This window comes from Zonotrichia leucophrys, chromosome 5 (assembly GCF_028769735.1).
Source record: "Zonotrichia leucophrys gambelii isolate GWCS_2022_RI chromosome 5, RI_Zleu_2.0, whole genome shotgun sequence".
In the NCBI taxonomy this organism is placed as follows: domain Eukaryota; kingdom Metazoa; phylum Chordata; class Aves; order Passeriformes; family Passerellidae; genus Zonotrichia; species Zonotrichia leucophrys.
The window spans coordinates 52,095,823-52,119,269 of record NC_088175.1 but is presented as its reverse complement, the minus strand read 5'-3'; the positions used below and the strand labels follow the sequence as shown (position 1 = coordinate 52,119,269).

The 23,447-nt window shown below is 38.4% G+C and overlaps 1 protein-coding gene across 6 annotated transcripts in view; it reads left to right on the top strand.

The window, feature by feature from the left end:
- Positions 1–23,447, top strand: part of MPPED2 (metallophosphoesterase domain containing 2) — a 127,413-nt gene that overhangs the window by 62,893 nt on the left and 41,073 nt on the right. For all 6 annotated transcript variants that reach the window (XM_064715612.1, XM_064715608.1, XM_064715614.1 and 3 more), the window contains exon 4: positions 5,698–5,923. In XM_064715612.1, the coding sequence (XP_064571682.1) occupies positions 5,698–5,923 (226 nt within the window). The remainder of the gene's footprint in view (positions 1–5,697; positions 5,924–23,447) is intronic.

Sequence of the window (23,447 nt, the reverse complement as noted above, 5' to 3'; positions counted from 1 at the left end):
GAGAGGAAAAGAAAAAAAAAAGAAAAAAGAAAAAAAGAGGCATCAGAACCGATGGTTGAATACTTTTCACTGGTTTCACTGGGAAGACTTTGAGAGATCTTGTGCTTCAGTTCTTTGTACTGTTTTAGAAGCATGCTCTGGTTTTGTGCATGTTCTGTTTCTTATTTGCTGCCTTTTTTTTTTTTTTTTTTTGCTTTTAATTGTTTCATTGTGTAGGTTGCTACAGACACAGGGAGCTAAGGTTCATGGAAATTCATGGCCTATGTTTTCAGCCTGTGTGTTGGTTGATACCAGTTTGAGCTGTTCTGTTGAGGACTTTTTGTGAAGGCTGACTTAATTAAAACAGCCAAAATATTTTCATAGTCAGTTGGTCAATCTCATCTTAGAAAAGGTGTTTTTCTTGCCCAGTTTTGGATCTCAGTGCCTGAAGTGGGTTGTTGGTGGGATAGGCCCAGCTTATCCTGTGGAAGCTCAAGTTGGTGGGATAGGCCCAGCTTATCCTGTGGAAGCTTATCCTGTACTTAAAGCAGTCTAACTCACTCAGTGTTGCTGAAGGAGAAATAGCAGCCTTTGAGCCATTCTGCCTTTGTTTTAAAAAGCTGAAAGGAGCCTCTGTGTGTTGGGACTGCGCTGTAAATGCTGGGAAGAGAGAGTGACCGTGGCCCTGTGGTGCCAAGGGCTTTCCATGAGAAACCTCTCAGGATGAAGCTGCAGAGCTGCTGACCAGAGCTGGGCTCTGCTGGTTGCCCTCAGCAGCTGCAGCTGTGGGGGCTGAAATCTGCAGGAGCAGCACAAAATCTGCAGGAGCAACACAAAATCTGTTCCTTCTGTGTTTACCCCTGGATGTGTATGGGGCTGGTTACAGGGGAAATGCTCCATGACCAGTTTTGCACTTTTGGGGCACACATAAAATACAAGAAATTTGAGATGATTCACTTGCATGCACATCTCTCTCTTGTGCAGTTTCTCCTCTTTTTAAGATTTATACTTCAAGGATTTTCAGGCTGTTTCTCAGCATATGGCCAAAGGGTTTATGAGGCTATGAAACAGGCATGAAAAAAGCTCCATGTTTCATGGAAGTGCTGTGTGGTTTGAATAGTTAATGCATGCATATGCATATTCAGAGCTTTGCATCAAAACCACTTGCATATCATTTGTGTGTAAATACAGGTTTCCACCACTCTACAGACAGCTAGCATCACATTATTTCTCATTCCCCTACTTCCCTGTGGGCTTTGCAGGTAACAGTAGTAGAAAAATAATGTGGTTTTCTATTTTTATAGGGGCTCAGCAGTTAACGTTCACTGCCAGGCACACTCCTTTTCATGTCTGGCAGCTCTGCAGAACTTGGGTTGTGTGACTAAACTGTAGTCATATGAAGCATGCTATTAAAATGGGAATGGCTGTTCAACAGATTAAGGCTTCATAGGCTCAAAGTGCATAAGGTGAATTTAAAGAAAGCCACTGAAACAACTCCTTAGGTAGGTTAAAAAACCCCACAGCCCTCTGGCCCCCAAGCTTGCCCCCTTGTCCCATGTAATAGGTATATTTAAAGTCAGTCTGTTGTTCAGCTGACACTTGCAGTGATGTAAGTGGCTGCAGCCAGCAATAGAAAATCTGCCTTAGCAGCATTCAGACCCCCATCCTTTTTTCCAACATCACTTTTCATCTTTTCCTCATTTTTCATTTTCATCTGATGCACTCTGCTCTGCGCCCACCAAATCCTTGTGTTGGCAGGAAGGTGTCATGGCACAGGAGTGAAGATGAACCTCTGGGGGACAAAGGTACCTGGGATTATAGGTTGAGGGCTGACTTGTTAGACCAGTCACAGAAGTTTTCTGAGACTCCCAGATTAATGCATTTACTGTAAACAATTCAATTTTCCCAAGGCATTCTGAGATAACCATTGTTGCCTTTGTTTGAGCAAAAGCAGTATTGACCTTTTGGCTTCCAGAAGAGAACAACTTGTTTAATTGCAGTATTTTCTTGATCAATGATTACAGTGTGCCCTTGCTTGTGCTGTTGAGAGTTGTTGAAAAACATCTGAACCAAAATAATAAATATATTTTGAAGATACACATGTGCACACCCTGTGTGTGTGTGTGTGTGTGTGTACATACACATAAATATGGGTTTCAAATACTCCAGTATAAGTGACTCTGCTTCACAGACACAGTGTCCTGGTTGCTTTTGGTAGCTGTAATTTTAGCCTTTTGATCTTACCTGTTAAGCATTTAAGTATTTCAAATTGCTCAGTTATTATGCTGGGAGTTAATAATGGGGGTTTCTGAAGTGCTCAGCCCAGCAAACAGATCCCACTTTTTCCAGCTTGAAAAAGGATTCTTCTAATTGTTTTCCAGAGTCACAGTTTAAATTTAGAATGGATTATGTTGCTGATGCATAATGGAAGATTTGATAGTTAGGAAATCAGACTAATAAAGACCAGATGTGTTTAACAAAGATTTAGTGAAGGAAAATGAGGAAAAGCCTTCCAACCTCTGTGTTGTGCTGCACAGGCAGCACTGATGCAGAGACACAGAGATTAATCTGGTCAAGATAAAACTAAATTACCTTGGAGTAGGAGATTTTTGAAGATGACTGTTTCTATTTCCATATTAAACACAAGGTCAACAGATGATAGACAAAGGGCAGGTCTGCCAAAAGAAAACAAAATATTTCACAAATTATATCGGAGAGAGTGGATGTTGTGCAATGCCATGGGGTCTTTCAAGAAGGAAAAACCAGAATGTGATGAATAAATAGCTGATTTGATTGCAGGTAACTTATTACTGTGATTAGTGCTAAATAGCCCTTTTCCTCAAGGAAGAGAGAAGAATTAAATGAGACTTTCTCTTGCTGCTGCCCTGGCTTTTGATGTGTCTTAGTCCTGAAAACACCAGCAGCTGTCTTCACACCAATTGCAAGAAATACTGTCTGGGTTCCCCCTACAGATTTCAGGTGCTAATATAACATGTATAATGCTCCATTTATGTGTTTTAATAATTACAGATGTCACCATTAGTTTGCCTTTGCATGTCCTGTGTGCCTCCAAAGTAAGCCCTTATTTTTAAAATGTCGAGATAAAAAAAAATAAAATACTGGGCAAAAATGCTCCAGGCTTAATTGGGCATAATATCAGCAAAACGTGTTGGTTTTCAAGTCTATCAAAATAAATGGAAGTCAAATCAAAATAAAAAGTATAGCTTGGACATGTATCAGGTAAGATGAAGGGTTTTCTGTGTTAAAGCAGGCAAATGTTGATAACTTAGCTGAAACCTGAATTTAACTCCTCCATCCCACTTCTCTGAGAATATTATCACACCTAGCTTGTTTTGGGGGATTGATGGTTATGACAAGTGTATCAAATTTCATGCTGGTGATAATCTTTTATGTTTCCTGGGAGAAGAGAAAATAGCACTTTTATCTTGTGCCCAGGAGTCACAGAGAGCAGGAATTGCAGGTACATGCCACACAGAGTTCTTAAATAAAAATGCATTGAGAGCAGCACGTAGTGGAGATGGGCAAGGGGAGGAAAGTGGGAAAGGAGTGAGTCAAAAACTGTAGAGGAGCATTTATTGCATCTCCCCAGCTTTTATTCTAGTGCAGCACCACCACAGAGAGTTATGAATATGTATTTTTTTCAGACCTGAGGTGGCTATGAAAAACATAGTCTGCTTGGTTTTTTCAAGGGATTTGTAGCATTTTGGTTTTTCCTCCTGAATTCACTAATTTTGCAGAGATGATGCCTCATGTAATTCCTGTTTCTGTGCTGTAAATGCTGAAAAATCAGAGGGTTCTGACTGGCTCCCCTGTAAGTCCTTTTTAGGGGAAAAGTTAATCTTGTTGTATATACTTACAGCTTTACTCTGAAGCCCACTTTTAAAAAGAACCCAAACCAAACAGTTTCAAAAGCTGAAAGACAAGTTTTAAACTAGCAATGCCACTTCTGTTTAGGAGCACTGTACTCACAAGAAATGTGTAGCATCTGATTCTGTCTTCCCTGGGACACACGTTATGAATTCCAGACCTGGAAGACAAACCCAAAGATTGCTATTTCATTTTGCTGCCTTTGTGAAAAAATAAAAACAAAGACAAACTGCACAGAAATCCCCACAACAAACCCAACCTTTTCTAAATGATTCTTAGTAATAAACACCAAGATGAAGGATAAGGTATGAGGCTGAGAAATCAGGCTTGTGGGGAAGGCAGGAGCAGTTAGCTTTGATGCAATCCTATGTGGGATTTTTGGCAAGTCACAGTGGGACAGATTTTGTAAGAGAGCCTAACTTCTGTGAAGACACCACAGTATGGGACTGCATTTTTAAGGGAGCTCAGCACCCAGTATGTTTGTTTGGAAGATCTGGCACTGATTGCTAGTACCAAGTGCTTGAAAATCTGTTCTGAGCTCCAAAAATCTGGCTCTGTGAGCATGATCCATGCCTCCTTCCAAACAATGCTATTAGTTCCCCTGAATTGAGGGGAGCAAACATGTGATTCTTTACTTCTGACTCTGATGGTAAATGAATTAATCAGATTTTCCTTTTTCCTGGTTTGTTTTATATGGCTGAGTTTCATGGGTATTTCTACTTGTGTGCTTTTTACAAGAAATGAGATACTCATAAACATAATAATAATAATATAAAAGTATGTTGCAAATGAATTGAAGCTATGAGGAATAGGCTAGGTCTTGAATAAATGTGGATTCTTTGCTTCTTTTTTGCCAGGGTCAGGATTAAATGTGTGAGAAGGTATTTTTTGTTCAGACTCAGATGTTTATTAGTTCTTATCTGTGTTACAGTCTCACAAACCATGAGCTCTGCAGCACTTCACTCTAACAAACTAAAAATGGAGCTGTATCTCCCTCTCTACAAGGCCTTTTAAGGATAAACTGTCCAATTAAGAAATTACACCTAAATTACTTTTACTTTTTACCCCATAACTGACCACACAATGTGGACTTTTTATCCAATTACACAAACCCACCCTAACCCATGGAGAAGAAGGTGAAGGAGAAGGACCAGCCTCCACCCCAAAACCTCCATCTTGCTTTATATATGTTACTATATTCTAAACCCTTAAACTCTAAGTTTTGATATCACACACTTCTATTCAAACTGCACACCCACAATCCCAGTTCTGTCATTCCATTTTGGAAGCCTTCTCCACAGCCTCAGGTGAAATGCAGTTTTCTCTTGGGGGTCAGTGCCTGCCAGCACAGAAATTCTCAGCACCCAGGGTTCCAACAAATAAATGCCACTGGAATACAGATGAATCAAATAAAGCCATAATTTAAAAACCACTATCCCCAGCAGTCTGGGGCTCTCAGGACATGGCTGGCATCCTGCACTCCCTGCTCACCTGCCAGGCTCCTGACCTGCATTAAAGCCTGGTGGGCACATCCAGGTGAACGACCCAGCAGTGCTGGTTCATGCCCCCTTTGGAGCTGGTTTGACTGCCAGCAGCTGTGTAGCTGAGCCCTGCAGCAGGGGCTCTGTGCTGTGCCATGGCTTTGGGTGCCATTCTGTGCATTTTGAGACCCCGTTGCACCGGGTGCAGGAGGAGCAGCATCCATCCGTGTGCTGTGCCCAGCACGGAGATGCTCCCAGGCCTCGGGTGTTGCACTCTGTCACTGCTGGCTGGCTGCTTGTTGTGGGAGGAGGAAATGTGCTAATGAAGTCCTCTTTTTTGTTATTTCAGGAAACCTACCATATGAATATAAAATAGTGATTGCTGGGAATCATGAACTGACATTTGATAAGGAATTCATGGCAGACCTTGTTAAACAAGATTACTACCGCTTTCCCTCTGTGTCCAAATTGAAACCAGAGGACTTTGACAATGTTCAGTCACTCCTGACAAATAGTATTTACTTACAAGATTCAGAGGTAACAGTTAAAGGATTCCGAATATATGGTGCCCCGTGGTAAGTCTCAATTTCAACTTTCTTTGCTGTTTATTGCTTGAACCCCAGCAGGAATCATTCCTGCTGAACCTGCATGAAGCTGCTTTGTTGCATTGCCCTGCAGAACAGAATCAGACCTAGCTGTAACCATTCTGACACAGTTGCTTTTATATTTTTTAAATTTCTTTTTCCTTTTCTTTTTTTGGGTAGATAATCTCTGTTTGGACATGTGTGTGAAATAAGACAAAAGGAACTCGTAACTATTTCTGTTCTGCCTGTTGAATGCACCTAAACTGTGGAGTCAATACTGACTCTGTGCTTGTGGATGAACTGTGGTGGCATTTTGGGATGCATTAGGGAAACTCCATTACATTCTATACTGCTGAGCTATTTATATCTGCTGTGCTAATAGATTAGTGTGGTGGCATTTAACACCCACACAGCACAAGGGCACAAAGCAGCAGGTGCTTTAAGCCTTATTTTTGAGCAGTTCTGGGCATTGTTTTCTTTTTGCTTGTAAAGCTGTGATAACAGAATTTCAAACCCCTTTTGGTCTCGTTCCACCCATGTGTCAAGCATGTCATGCAGGAAAGATTGCTGCCCAGTTTTGTGCTAAGGAGATCCTGCCTTGTTTTTTCTACATGTCATTTAATTGTGATGCCTGACATCTTTCTCTGGAGCCTTGGGTAGCACTTGTTCTAAATTCTCATGCTGAGAGCAGCCACAGTCCTCTCAGGCTTTACCAGAGACCTGAACTTGAGTGATGGTGATAATCACTCTGCTGCTTGGAATTCTCAATTGTCAGCAGAAGCACCAAGATGCTAATTTATGCACACCTATAAGAAGGGCTTGTTATGAGCTTATAACTTATTTTTGATGTCAGGCTTACTTTAAAGGTGAAAGCAGGAGAGGGGTTGAACTAGGAAATGGGACAAACCTATAAATGCATTAGAAATTTTCCCCTTCAGCTCATCTTTGTTGCCTTGGCCTGCATTCCTTGGTGGCTGGTGTGGCACCACACGTGTTGATGCTTCTGATAATGCTTTCTCCTGGTCCTGTTGTATGCATCAGTGCTGGCTGGAAAGCTGTGATCTAGCTCTGTATCTCACAGTCTTGACTTGAGCTGCTAATCTTTTAATTTAAGTCATAGCCTTTAGCTACTAGTTTAAATCAGCCTGACATTGCTTGGCTAAAAAAAGAGTAATGCTCTAAATCCTTGCAATATCAGCAAATTGGGAAAGATGGTCTTAATTCAGGTTAGGAACCATCTCCTGGAGACATTTCAAAGTAATTTTTTTGTAATAGCAGCACGGAAGGCCTTGGGTGGTGAGGTGGGTTTGAGGGTGGCTGCAGGGTGAGGAGCTGGGGAAGATGTGCTGCTGAGGTTGGGGTTGTGTTCAGCTGCTTCTGTGTGGGTGCATCACACTTGGGAAGGCCTCTCCAGTGATTAGGGAGTGCAGGCATATTTCCAAATTTATTTGGATCAGATTTAATGAGCTCAGCTTCCTACAGCACTGCTGGAGAGGCCTGGAGAACACAGGAGAGATCTGTGTGATGCACCTTTACATTTGTATGTACTGGCAATTCATCATGTTCCTTTTTCTTCTCTTTCCGTCCCAAATCTGTAATGGAAATCTGTCATCCTTTTGTCTCCAGCTGCATTTAGAAGTTCTTTCAATTTGCAGGTGTGCACATGGATTTAGAATGTTTGCTCTGCAATATTAAGGGACATCACATCAAGGCCCTGAGTGGTCCTAGCTGGAATAAGTGAATGGCATGTGTCTCCTGACCTGGCCATGGAAGACAAACCTGAATTAATCCTTCCTATAATCCATTGATAGCTGGGTTTTTCCCATTAGTGATGCATGATAAATGAAGCTAGATAGTGAGAAATTGACACTGAGCCCTAACCAAGTGAGGATTTCTCTGTCTTGATCTTCATTGGTGTTTAGCTGCCAAAAACTGTTGTCAAATCATGTCTTGAGCAGCTGTTGGTGTGGAGTTGAGGTTACCGTTTTCAATTCAGCTTTTTAGATCAATCAGCCAGTCAGAAATGTGGTATTGTCCATGCATTTTCTCTCTCTCTCTCTTTTTTTTTAATTTTAATAATGACAGTTTTTAAAAAATGTGAAAATTTACTAGGTGGTTTTTTTGTGTTTTAGCCAGTCTTTCAGAGAAAGAAAAAGTCCCATCAGATATTAGTAAAATCTGCTCTAGTTTTATTCTGTGCCTGGAAACTGAGACAAAATGATCAGTCAAGCATTTTACCACTTCTTAAATTTTTATACTCTCTCCCCTCCAATCACATCTTGCTCTCTTCCTATAAATCTTCAGATTACTCCAAAGGAGGAGAATTTGTGGGATGTTGTGTATATTTACAGCCTCCTTACCCCAATTAATTCTGTCACAGAAATGGGGCACTGGTCATTAACCCAGAAGATATGCCAACCTTGACAAGAAATAAGTTGGTATGTTCAATTTATGTGCAGTTTTGTAAGTATTTCCAGAGGGGGAAAAAAAAAATCTCATTTGCTGATAAAGCTACTGGTTTTAATTTAAAAAAGAGGGATCAAACCAAGAATAACAGATGTGATTCTGGAGGTTTGAGCCTGTCAGGGGTTTCTAAGAAGTAATTGCCAGAGTACTGGGAAGGCTGGCTATAATTCATCTATCTAGAAAATGTAAATTGCCAGCTCAGTGTAAATACAGAGAGGAAATATCAGTTCATATTCATTACATGCTATTACTCAGGGTACATCTAAAAGCTTTCTAAAGACCTGAGAGAATTCAAGTAGTGCCTCCTAACTTACAATTTAGCAGGATTTGTGAGTAAAAAAATAACTTACAATACATGGGAGCATTGGCGTGTGTTTGCAATTGGAATGTGCCGTGGTGCATAACAACAGCCTCTGAGGAGCAGAAAATTTGAATTTAGCCTGATAGTTCTGAGAGCATTAAATGGCATTAGCTGGAGGGAAGTTGAAAAGAAGAGTCTCAGCTCCTAAAAGAGAAAAGTGCAAGGGTGGGACATAAATCACATTCAGAGCTCTGCTCATTTTCTGAGGTGAAGAATGTAAGTGACATTTTCACACCTTAAATAGCAGATTCTTTGATGTACCTTGAAGGAACAAAATGGCTGAAGATTTTCCATTTGGTCTATAGATAACAATCCACAAAAACATTCCCCTCCTTTCTCTTCCTTCTGACTTTGCCCTATGAACCTGCCTTGTTTGCTGGGAAAATAATTGATAGTTTATGCAGTAAAAAATTCTGTGAGATTCCAGTGACAACGTTTCCTCCTTGGGAAATTCGAGATTGAGGTTTGCTATTAAACAGGATGGAAAATAAAACCAGTGATGGATTTATGAATTTTTAAATTTTCAAACTCCCTCTGTGAAGTAAACATGAGCATAACTCATGCTGATGTATCTGTGAAAGGGTAAGGAGACACAGTCTGTTTTTACTGCAGCTTTGGGTGCTGAATATGCATAAGTGAATTAGTGTAAGTTTTACTTATATTCAAATGTTATTTTAAAATACATGTTGTTTTTTTTTTAAATTATATTTGAAATGGTTCATCCGTGCTGAGGGCTGAATTTACCACAGTGTGCTGTAGACATTTGGATACAAATATTCTCACAGTGTGTGTTTTCTAATGAAGCTTTAAAAGCACTCAAACCACCAGAGGACTGCAGTTAACTGGAGACAGAATTTGTTTAAACCACATTTTGACAGAAACAATTGTTCAGGGAGAATATTTTTTGCTGTTTTATTTCATTCTGCTGATCAGCTCTATAACTTTTGTAGGTTTTTGCCTATTTGAAAGAGAAAAGTAGTTGAAAAGGAAAAAGTGTTCTGCTGTACTTTACTTTGTGTGCATCGAAATTCGTGATTCTTAACTTTATGTAGAAGGAGGCAATAGGCTTATTTATGGATTTTAAATTCTGTTCTGCATAAGAATTTCACAGGAAATGCCAAAAGCTATATAGTAGAATAATCTAACAAAACAATCCTTTACATCATTTTTAGCTATGAAAGTGTGTGAGCAAATTCCACTCACAGAACGAGAAGTAAAGCTGGAGGTCTGGAACTTTCAGCCTATGTATTTGTTTAGATAACTAGAGATAGATTTATCTTATTGAAGGAAGAAATGTGTAGTGTAAATAGATATAAATATATAAATAAATATCTACAATATTATATGCATATATAAAAATAGAAATATATATAAATAATAAATACACATTTATTTAGATAACTAGAGATAGATTTATCTTTTTGAAGCAAGAAATCTGTAGTGTAAATATATAAAAATGTAAATATATAAATAAATATTTACAATACAATATATATTATATATAAATATATATTATATATTATATATACATGTATAAATGTATATAAATAATGACTATATAAACTTTCAGCCTATGTATTTGGTTAGATAACTGGAGAGATATGTGTCTTTTTGAAGGAAGAAATGGGTAGTGTAAAAATATACAAATATGTAAATATATAATTAAGTATCTACAATATTATATTATGTATATATTATATGCATTATATATAATGTTTATAATATATATACACACATATAAAAATATATATAAATAATACATATATAGATTTTCAGCCTATATATTTGTTTAGATAACTGGAGATACATCTATCTTTTTGAAGGAAGAAAGGTGTAGTGTAAATATATAAATATATATATTAAATATATATACAATCTTATACCTATAACATATATTTATATGTATATATATAAAAATTTATAGACTTTCAGCCTACATATTTGTTTAGATAACTGGCAAGGTATGTATCTTTTTGAAGGAAGAAAGGTGTAGTGTAAATATACATAAATATATAATATATAATATATAATGTACAATATATAATATATAATATATAATATATAATATATAATATATAATATATAATATATAGTATACAGACAATAATTATATAGAGACTTTCAGTTTATATATTTAGATAACTGGAGATACATCTATCTTTTTGAAGGAAGAAATGTGTAGTGTAAAAGCCAATTCTGTATAAATCAATAGATGCCAATGGTTAAGAGAGTCAGCTTGTTGTGGATAACTGAAAAGCACCACAAACATAAAAATGGCAATCAATTATTTAAATAATGCCTGAAATCAGTGATTTCCATCCCTGTGATGAACACGAATTCCCCCTGAGCGCAGGTGGGAGCGGAGCTCTGCCCTCCTGCAGGAGCAGCAGCATTGTTCAGCAATATCCTGCGCCTTTGTGTGGCTGCAGCCCGCTCAGGTCCCGAGAACAGAAGCACAAAGCTGGCCTCCCAGTTGCTTTTAATGAATCCTAGTGGGTTTTTCCTATGTCCAAGAATTTGATCTGGAGGGTGATCCAGAGGTCAGGAACAAACGGCTCACTATCACTCACGTCTGCACAGCCAAGGCTTTCATTTGCTTTTTTTAGTAACTCCAGAGGAAGTGCCTTAACTCTTTTTTCAGAAGCAAAGTTTTTAATTGGCATAGATAATGCAACCTTAAGAAAGCAGAGGCAGGATCAGCCGTCTCCTTCAAAAATAATGTTTTGTGCAATCTTTTCTTCTCAGCCCAGTGTAAAATCTGGGGTTTCATCAAATGATTTTTACATCAGTTAAAAATGATTTCTCTAACTCGGTTTCTTTCTCTGCTTCATTTGCAATGATATTTTAGTACAAGCAGCTCCAAGTTAGTACTTCTGCCTTTTTCTGATCAGTGTTTTCAGACTCTGTTTATCCTGTCAGAGAGGTGTCAGAGGGTTTTTTTTTTTTCCTTTCCAATTATAAGTTTTGTAATGCATCATGGGTTTTGCTGACAGTCTTCAAGTTCTTGAAATAGCAAGCAAATTAACAGCAGATATTGAGCGTGAGGACTGGAAAACCAATTGGCAACTCACATGATGGGATTCAGATACACTGATGGGTTGGAATGGATCTCATGTCTTTTATTTTCATGGTCTTAGCTGGCAATTAGCTCCTGTCTGAAAAAAAGGAGGGATAGAAATTGGGCTATTCAGCAAAAAAGTTCTTCTTTGCTGCTTAGTGGTGAGGAAACCAGGGGAGACAGGACAAGGCTGTGTGTGTTGCACCAGTTTTTCAGGAATTCTGGTGTTTATGCAGTGGAAGTCAGCAACTGAGAGAATTATTGGCAAAGACTGAAGTCTCCTGTCTGTATGTTAAACAAACACAGCACCACTGCAGCGTGGCTGTGTTTAAAGGTGCAGGCTTCTGTTTCGTTTTTCTTGGCATTCCTCCTCCAGGTCTCTCAGTTTAGAATGGAAAAATGAATTCCCCCTGGTCTAGAATTGCAGAGGTTTGTTTACATTTTTTGCCTTGTTGGGAATGTGGCTGATTTTTCTTTGGTCTCCTTGATATCAGATTCGCTTCCAAGTAAAAAATTGTCCTGACTACTTTTAAGTGCTTTCTTTCTTTTTTTCTTCCTTTTTTTATTTTTTAAATAAAGAGTGGGATGTTTGGCATTTTAAATACACTCACTCATAGGTAATTTTTAATCCTGTGACACAAACCTGCTCTATTTAATTCTTTGGACAGCTCTGCATCCTGGCACTGGGGCAGATCATGAAGTCTTGATCTTTTCTTCAGTCTTGACTTCAGCAGGAATAAGAGCTTTAGAGTATTCTTTACTAGTGTTACCAAATAAACTGTTCCTATTTGTGAGTGGAATTCTAGCCAGTTAAGCCAGACATAAAACGATAGCTCTCCTAAATCTTTCCCTGGTGTGGAAACAGGGATTTGAATTCTTCCACAGCAGTACAGACAAATGATTGTGGAAATCTGCTCTGAGTCTCTAATTCTTGCAGTGCAAGAAAAAAGCAGAGAGGCAGAAGGAGCCAGAATGAGTTTTGGTGTTGTGGTGCTCATTATTCATGGTGCCCTCCTCATTTGTAGGTTGAAGTATGGTTTGCTCAGCAAGGAGGACATTTTGGCAGACAAGCTGTGCTTATACTTGTAGTTTTGCTTTGGTTGGTGTGTTTTTAGTTGCCAGAATCAGTTTGCTTTCCTTTAGCTGAGCCCTGGAATAACACAGTGGTCACTGTGCAAGGAGCAGGCTGAAAGTATTCACAGCCAGCAAGGAGTTACCAAGAGCAGGAAACAGAATACTGCAAAACTCCTGGCATTTTTAACTCTGGAGCATCAGGCTTTGTCTTGGGAAGGGGTTTGAAGCCCCTTAAAGAATGGGAGCTGGGAAAGAGGAGTTGTTAAGGCAAATCTAGAGATAGGCTGTTCTGTACAGGACTCCTTGCAGTGTGTTGATGCTTGCTTGAAGAAATTCTCCTGCACTTCAGGACTCCTGCTTTTCCATTTCCCTTTACCTGCACGTGCCCCAGACCTCTTTGTGGTGGTCTGGTACAGAAGGGAAGGCAGACAAAGCTGAGAACACCATGCTGTTGAGGTTAACTGGAAAATTACCTCTCTCTAGGACAGCCACCTCCACGGCAGCAGAGTGCGGGAGTAAGAGAGGGGCTGCAGCTCTGACAAGCTGACACCAGGATGGATTTTGCATTGCGTGGCGCTCTTCAAGCCTCATTACTCTCATTGCTTCATTTCCCCTGTGCCCTGAGCAAGAAGGATTAGGGAGCAGGTGGATGCTCTGAGTGACAGGCAGAGGAGCCTGTGGGAGGATGTGTTGGGTCTGGCTGAGCTGGAGTTTGTTCCTCACAGCGCCGCTTTGGGGGCTGGAAGGGTGCAAATAACACACCTGTGTTTGGCTACAGCATCAGCACTGCTTTCTCCAACACCCCTCCCCTCCATCAGGCTTGGAAATTTTGGAAATGAACACAGCTGGGACACTGACCACAGGAATATTCCACACCACTCGATGTCAGCTCAGATAGAAAAGCGAAGGAAAGCGGGGGGATGGTGTTTGATATTTGCAGTGTTTGCCTTCTGGAGCAAGCACTCCATGTGATGGAGCCTGGGCTTCCTGGGGAGTGAAAGGAATGAAATAAGGATGGAGGAGGTGACAGGGAGGAAGGTGGTTGGGTATGGGAAACAGATGCAATCTACAAGTGGTTTGTTTCACAGTTCATCTATTCAGGACAAACAGGAAAAATGTGGGAGAATGTACATTGCAGGTAGAGTTGACAATAAAGCTCATGTGATGTGACGGGGGTAAAATGCAATGGAAATGGAGAAGCAATTATTTTTTATTTTTTTTAAATCCAAAAGCAGGTGACTAGATTTTGCAAGGGTAAGATCTCTCATGACTGTCTTTCAGATGATTTGGGTCATATTTATCTAATACTTATTGATCACAATGCTAACTTTACCCTGACATGTGTATAAAATGCTTTAAGTAATTCTCAGAAGCTATGAAATAAAGCAAAAATTGCACATGCACTTTAAATAAGAGACCACTGATTGTGAATCTGAGCAGAGATATAAAGGTCAAGAGTGGCAACTGCATTCATCAGATTTTCATGAGAATCTGTTCAGTGGAATAGATCTGGCACCTCATTTCAGAAGTGGTCAACACTCATGGATTCAGTAGAAAATCAATGAGACCCGTGGGTATTTATAACGACCCCTACAAGGTTTAGGTGCTGGTCTGGATTATGGTTTGTGTGCCTGTAAAATGTGAGGGTTGCTGACATTTCTAACACACAAAGGGAATAATGCTTGCCAGGAAGTGATCTCGTGATGATTTGAAATCATCTGACATTTCTGCCATTGTATTTATTTTGCAAGTAGTGCAAGCACTTGAGTTTTTTATCTGCAGATGTGCCAGCCTGTCTGTCCTCTCCTCCTGGAGAGCCCTCACCTCCAGGTTTGCTCCCTCAGCAGCATCTGTGGGATGGGTAGAGCTTGCAGGAAGGCTCTGGTCCTTCAGAAAGCCAGTTTATTTTTGTGCACATGTGAATCAGTGTGAATCACTGACAAAAGCTGATATTTGCAGCTGCTAACTGTATTAATCTCTTGAGTCAGGTTTGTTGTTATTTATAGTTGTGTATCGCCTCCAGTTTTACATAAAGTGAGCTTTATGTAAGAGGGAAGGCTGTCTTTCAGTCTCCTTCTCCTGGCACAGATTTTAATGCATCTTGTTTTCAAAACTGGCAATGTAATAAATTTCAAGAAAGGTGTTCTCTTTAACACTTCCCTTGGTGCTCCATCTGGGCTGCTTGGGACACTTCCATGGCCTGCACTGCAAGAAAAAGCAGAAAGGCAACCTGAGTTGCTAGTCTGAAAGCTGTAAGTGTTCCCATTTTTTAATATGGAATGCTCTAAAATACTGTAATCTCAAGTTATGGCTCCCTCAATTTGGTTTTTCAGTTTTTAGCAAGCTTGGCTCCTTCTTCTCTGGATGAATATAACATAAGTTTCGTGTTTCTTGAGAAACCTGCAGAGAGCCATTTTAAGGAATGTTGTCTTCCACTGCCTAACCTGCAGATCTTTTTTTATAAATTCCTGGATTTATAGGGTTCAAGAGCTGACATTGCTGCATGTATAGAGGTGGAACATTTGGGGACAGCTTGGAAAATGCCAGAGCAAACCAAGTATGGATCACTCTGCACAGCTCTTGCAGGGCCAGATGGGGTATGGGGCATCTCTGCTGGGCTGCAGCATCTGCTCCCATATTGCAGGGCTTGTGCAACAGTTCCTCACGTGCCACGATTGCATTTCTGGCCCACAGATGCACAGCTGAAAAGTGTAACTGCTACCAACTTTATTCGCCTAATATCAGCCTAGAAATCCAAGTGACCTGAAAGAGTGAGAGGAAGGTGTGATTTGTTTCAGAGGAAAAAAGAGAACAAACACCCTTTTTGTCATTGTTTTGTGGAATTTGGGGACAGAAGAAAGAAAGAAAGAAAGGCATATTACAATTTTATATATATCAAATTATTAATTATATATATAATATTTTAATTATTTGCTTATATTTAAATTGTATATTTATAGATAAATATCTATCTATATATAGATAAACATATATTTAATTAATTGTATATAATATATATTTACTATATATAAAAGTCTTAATTATGTATTTAATATATCAATTATATATTATACATGTCATATATTATATTATATGTAATAAATATTCAATATATATTTATTATATATATTTAATAATTATATATCTCTACTATATATAATTAGTATATATTATACGCATACATATATAGATATATAGATATAAATATATACTTAATATATTTATATATATTTAACATATATTTATTTTATAAATTTAATAATTATATATTCTATATATTATATGCATACATACATAGATATAGACATACATACATACATATATAGAGATATTTAAATATATATGCATATATAGAGATATAGATATATAGATATAGATGGATATAGATGATATAGATATAGCTATATAGATATAGATCTAGATATATAGATATAGATATAGATATAGATATAGATATAGATATAGATATAGATATAGATATAGATATAGATATAGATATAGATATATCTGGGGACATCCACAGCCTGATGGTTCATCTGGAAATGAGCTGTTCTAGCACACAGCAGCAAGACCTTGCTGTAAGGATGAGCTGATAATTACTAGCAGTCAATCTGCCTAGAATGTACACCTTCTCTTATTTATATTCCAGTCCTGTAACCTTCCCTATTCTCTTGTGCTTTTGTCCTATTAATCTACAAAACAGGGCTTGACTTGTGATTAGTCCTCAGAGGTTGTTTCTATTAATCAGGCTGCAAAACAAGTCTGCTTGGATGTTCTGGTGCAAGTGCTTAATGTGCTTTCCTCATCAGCCCAGAGCACAGAGCTGCTGGGCCTGTCTCAAATGGCACTGAAATCAGGGAGGTGTCTGCTGCACTTTCTTTGTGTTTACATCTTGATTGTGGCTGCTGCAGGGGGAAAATAGAGGGAAATTATTGCAATCCTACAGAAAATGGCATAAATAAGTGACATTTGTGGCTACGTGGTGCAGGACAGGTCCTGTCACAGCAGAGCCACTGCTTTAGCTGTGTTTTGGATGTGAGTTATAAGTGTGAGAATTAAAATTCAAATTTTGCTCACAGGTGGGACTAAGCTTTTAACTCTTGGTAGAATTTGAGGGACAAGTCTATCCCCATAACATTCAGTGGGTCATTTAAGAGAATGTGTATTTGTCTGCAATAGGTTGAAAGCCAGAGAGATTTTTTGTGAAAGAGACATATATTTTTAAATATATTTGTTTATGCATATTTAAATACATATATATATAATATATTTAACAAGTTTTCTATATATATTTATAGAGATATATGTATATATATGTATATATATAGATATATACATATATCTATATATATAACCAGTTTTGTAATATAATTATATATATTTATATATAAATATATACAATGATATGTAATATATATGATATATATGATACAATTATATATATGTATATGTATGTATATATATATTTGTATGTATGTATATATATACATATATACATATATCTATATACATAACCAGTTTTTTAATATATATTATTATAGATATATTTATATATAAATATATATAATTATGTGTAATATATATGATATGTATATAATACAATTATATATATATGTGTATATATGTATATATATGTGTGTGTGTATATATATATATGTATGTATATATGTATGTATATGTATATATGTAACAAAAGAGTACTCTGAGAGCTGGTTTAATACCAAAAAAAAAACCCAAAAACCAACCTCAAACTGAACTGTTTGTAACACTTGAATTATTAGAACTTACCATAAAACTTGAACAATAAACAGCATGTGTAGTGAGAAACTAATCTAGTTTCATTGTAGAAGAAACTGCTAACTATAAAAATGTAATGATTTATTCTTCTAATTACATGCAGTGTTTCTTGCCTTTAGGAGGAAAGCACATATTTTAAAATGTACCCAAAGAAACAAACCAGATCGCTAGTTCCTTTTTTTCCTATTTCGTTCCTTTGGCTTTATTCATTTATTTTTTAAGTTTTTGTGATGTTTATGATGTACCCCTTAGCCAGCTCAATAAAGTTCCCAAAGGAGATTGTCACAGCAGGGCAGGAGAAGGGTTCCCAAAGGAATTTTTTCACAGCAGGGCAAGAGAGAGGGTTCCCAAAGGAATTTTTTAACAGCAGGGCAGGATAAGGGTTCCCAAACCATTTTTTGTCACAGCAGGGCAGGAGAAGGGGTTCCTAAATCCGATTTTTTTCAGAGCAGGGCAGGAGAAGGGTTCCCAAAGGAGATCATCACTGCAGGGCAGGAGAAGAAGGGGTTCCTAAACCAAATTTGTCACAGCAGGGCAAGAGAAGGGGTTCCTAAATCAGGTTTTTTCACAGCAGGGCAGGAGAAGGGGCTCCTAAACCACTTTTTTTTTCGGAGCAGGACAGGGGAAGGGACACCCAAATGAGCTGTGCCTTGTGAACTCCTCCTGGCCAGTCTTTGCTGGGGGATGGAGTTGGCATTTGGGTGTGCCACCCCCTTCTCCTTGTGCCAAACCCCAGGTGCTGCAGAGTGGACACAGAGCAAAGCCATTTTTCAGAGGTTTTAGTCGCCTAAAGCAGTAAATTGGAGAGTTTTTACTGCCCAAGGTGACTCATCCCAATTCTAGCCATGATTAAATAAGACTTTTTTCAAAGCCACCACTGTGAAATTTTACATATACTGTTCTAATTAGGAATAGAGAAGAAATAGGTGCTCTAACATGGTTTTCTGTAGTCAAATTCCTTTTGGTAATTTCATTTTCACTAGCTATTTCTACCTTTTTTTTTCTTTTTCCTCCTTACTTCTTTTTTTCCTCCCTCCTTACCATTTCCCCAGTTATCAGAGAAATCAGTCTTCCTGCATTGATTCATTTCGACCAGAGTCTGCAAGGCACAGGGAATCAAATTAACTAATATTTTACTTTTGCATGTGATTAATGCTAATGCTTACAGAGAAGAAAATACTTTGCTCTGATTTAATTTTCATTCTCCAGTTGAATCCCAGAGATTTAATTTTGCAGAGGGTTGTCTCTCTGCTTATTGTCTCTTAAGGAATCATGGAAGTTAGAGATGGAGAAGACCTATTAAATCATCCTGCTTTTGCAGGATTGTCTCCTACACTATATTTTTGAATATTATGCCCAGTTTTAAATGAATGAAACAAAGCAGTTTCAGTTAATTCTTTCTGAAGTTGGACCTCAGTGCAGTGAAGATGTGAGTAATGGGAGCTAATATTCTACTTATACGTTTCCTAGATATATTTTATTTTAAAAAATAAAACTGTGCAATGTTTGAAGAGAACCCTAAAGATTTCTTGTACCCTACATGATGTTACTTTTCTAGCCTTGTGTCATTTAATTTATACTCTCAGCCTTCGTAATCCTTTCAGATTTTTCTCTTTTTCTCTTTGTTATTTCTGGTGAGGTGACTGATATTTGCTTCATTGACTATCTGGGCTGTTATCATTTTTTTCCCCCAAATTTCCACAAGGCTTAGACCCAAACTGCAGAATTCTGTCACTGCTCTATGGTGAGGGGACCCTTGGATGCTTGAACCCTGCTGAAGGATGGTGATTGTGTTTTTCCTCTGCTTCTGCAGGACGTCCAGGCTTGCATCAGGCTCTGATGTGGTGGTACAGCCACATGTGTAGCCCAGATAATTTTATTTTTTCCCCATTCATGTTGCAAGCCCATGCATAATTTGCTGTCAGCTGCTGCCCCTGGGTCTTTTATTTTAGCTTAACAGGTTTGGGTTTCTTCCTCTCACTGATTCTTTGCGCTGTTCAGTTCTCTTCAGATGTACTAGCCTGCATTTTTTCCACAAGGAATCCCCTTTTCTTACTTATCTCAGTGTTTCTAACCTCCTCTGGCATCATTGCTTCCCCCACTGTCGTGTTTATAACACTTCTTGCTATATTGAAATCTGTGAATTTAATTAATGCACTGTTTACCCCTTCTTCCAGATCATTAATAAAGATGTTAAATAAAACTGATCCTAATACCAATCCCTGTGGCAATGTGCTAGCACCTTCCTTGTGCTGCTGCAATCTATTTATTTATAGCCCTTTAGCCACTATTCAGCCGTGTGATAGTCCTCACAAGCAAGCCAATTTTAGGCTTTTTGAAAAGGGATTGTGTCACATTTTTGCCAAAGTCTGGGCTGATACAATCTACTCTATTTAATCTACTGACTTGGCTGAATTTAATATATGTACAAAAATTAAATGTGATGAAATAGAGCTGTGGTTTTGGAGTGTTTTGAGATCTTGGCAGCTGAGTAGCTATAATTCTGCTTTCTTAGAGCAATTACGCCTCCTCCACCCCCACCCACCCCCCACCCCAGTTACACCAGCATTTTATTCTGGGCTGAATTTAGATTTACTAGGAGAGGATTCTCAGCATTGCTCTGTAATTCAGAGTGTGCTGAGCAGTGCCATGCTCCTCACTGCTTCTCCAGGGCTGGATTTTAAATACCAAACTACTATGGATGGAATGGTTCTGTTGGTATTTCAATTGTCTAGTGGCAATTTGAATTGTCTGCTGCTTGGTTGGCTGCAGTCATAATTTTGTGGCTTTTAGATACATATAAAACATATATATCTGTGTATCTATATATAATAGATAATATAAATAAAAAATATATAATTATAAATATAATTTTAAAAATAGAATATAATTGAATAAATTATAAATTAAATTCTTAATTAAATATAAATATAATTAGTTGTATATAAGTATACGTGTCTATTTGAAATTTTATTTTTATGTGTTTGCAAAAGCAATAGTAAACTCTTGTCTTAATTTTAAGTGCACACTTTCATCCTTGCAAAATTTTTGAGATTTATCTGTTTGCTTAAATTCAATGTTGGTTTCAGTGCTTTCTTTCTGTGCAGCTCGAGGGTCTGTAGAATTTGTTTAATAGCAGACTGAATTTGTATTTCCTTTAAATTCGAAAGTATTTAAACATGAATAGGAAAAATGTCCTTTAAATTCAAAGGTATTTAAACTGAAATAGGAAAAATTTTGTGCTTCACAACTTCATTGTGTGCTTCAATACAAACTTGAATAATAAGTTGTGCCATGCAGCAATTGAATGAAACCAATCTTGTGAGATTTCACTTTCTCTTACTGTGTTTGGCTGGATTTTACAAGCTCTGTGCAAACCCCCCATTTTGTAGTCTATAAATTTTAGCGTGGAAAACTCGTTTATCCCAACTTGGTTGGAATGGCATGCCCTGCAAAGCACCACTAAATCATCCTTGTGAAATTTTTGAGATTTATCTGCTTGCTTAATTTCAATGTTGGTTTCAGTGCTTTCTTGCTGTACAGCTTGGGGGTCTGTAGAATTTTTTTAATAACACACTGAATTTGTATTTCCTTTAAATTCAAAAGTATTTAAACATGAATAGGAAAATTTTCCGTTAAATTCAAAGGTATTTAAACTGAAATAGGAAAAATTTTGTGCTTCACAACTTCATTGTGTGCTTCAATACAAACTTGAATAATAAGTTGTGCCATGCAGCAATTGAATGAAACCAATCTTGTGAGATTTCACTTTCTCTTACTGTGTTTGGCTGGATTTTACAAGCTCTGTGCAAACCCCCCATTTTGTAGTCTATAAATTTTAGCGTGGAAAACTCGTTTATCCCAACTTGGTTGGAATGGCATGCCCTGCAAAGCACCACTGAATTACCAAATCTGGCTAAGAGGTGTTAAAATCTGTCTGATTTGGGTCTGTGCTAATGCAGAGCTCTAGAGGAGCACAAAAGCAGAGCAACCTGGTATAAAATAAATGACACAAGGCTAGAAAAGTAACATCCTGTAGGGTACAAGAAACCTTTAGGCTCCTCATCAAACATGGCACAGTTTGGAGGGTTTTTTTAAAATAAAATAAACCTAGGAAACATGTAAGCAGAATATTAGTTCCCATTAGTAACACTGAGGTAAAACCCCAAAAAGAATTAACTGAAACTTAAGTTTAATTAACTTAATTAAAACTGGGCATAATATTCAACCCTGCTGGCTGGGGCTGGGCAGCTCTGCAGCCTGAGCCAAGCCCCAGTGATGCTCAGGAGCATTTGGAGCCAGGATTTCTCCCTTTTCCCCCAGCACTGAGATGCTGCATTCAGTGCCTTTAAACACAGTGGTTTAAAGCATTTAAACACCGCTGGAAGCATTTAAACACCACTGGAACTGGAGAGAGGAGGGTAGGTTGGAACAGGGCTTAATCTCAGTTCCACTGTTTTAGCCTGAGCTCTGCCATATTGACCCTTAACAGCTTCCTTCGAGTCACTGTGGGGGCAAACTCTGTTTTCTTCTCCAGAGGATAGTTAGGAGGTATGTGCTCCAAATTTTGGACTGACCAGGTTTATACTGGGTCAATACTTTGCTGCAGTGCCTTGATTTGGGGTTCAGGGGCTTGACAGAGTTCTGGTGTCAGGTGCACCAAAATAGGATTTACTGTCTTGTTGGATGATGGCTTCAGAGCTGAATTAGTACTTAAAGTAAGGCCTGCATTAGCAGGGATTGGTATTGGGATCACTTTTATTTAACATCTTTATTAATGATCTGGAAGAAGGGGTAAACAGTGCATTAATTAAATTCACAGATTTCAATCTAGTGAGAAGTGTTATAAACACGACAGTGGGGGAAGCAATGATGCCAGAGGAGGTTAGAAACACTGAGATAAGTAAGAAAAGGGAATTCCTTGTGGAAAAAATGCAGGCTAGTACATCTGAAGAGAACTGAACAGCGCAAAGAATCAGTGAGAGGAAGAAACCCAAACCTGTTAAGCTAAAATAAAAGTTCCAGGGGCAGCAGCTGACAGCAAATGATGAAATCAATAGCACATGCCCCATCTCTGGAAATTGCCAAAGCCAGCCTGAATGGGGGCCCTGAGCAACCTGGTGAAGGTGTCCCTGCTCATGGCAGGGGGGTTGGACTGATTTTAGTGTGATGTGCATTAATGTGGTAAGGGGTGCTGGAACTGAGTTTTTAAATTTGTTTGCAAGCTCCTGTGAGTGTGCCTTCAGTGAGGAGATCCAGCAAGGAATCACCTCTGAAATTCAAATTCCTTGGTTTCAGAGGTGAAGCAGCAAGGAATCACCTCTGAAATTCAAATTTCCTGGTTTCAGAGGTGATCTAGGGACAAATCACCTCTGAAATTCACAGGAAATTTCAAGCACATGAAAACACCTGGAAAGTGCCAATTATTGTTGTTAACTTTTTTTTAGCCAGGTGATCCAGCAAGGTCCTGAGCAAATTCAAGCCATTCCTCCTTGGTTTCACAGGTGATCCAGCAAGGAATCTCCTCTGAAATTCAAATTCCCTGGTTTCAGAGTTGATCCAGCAAGGGATCTCCTCTGAAATTCACAGGAAAATTCAAGCACATGAAAACACTTGGAAAGCGCCAAGTATTGTTGTTAACTTATTTTCCAGAGGTGATCCAGCAAGGAATCACCTCTGAAATTCAAATTCCCTGGTTTCGGAGGTGATCCAGCAGGGAATCTCTGAAATTCAGCCTCCTTGGTTTCAGAGGTGATCCA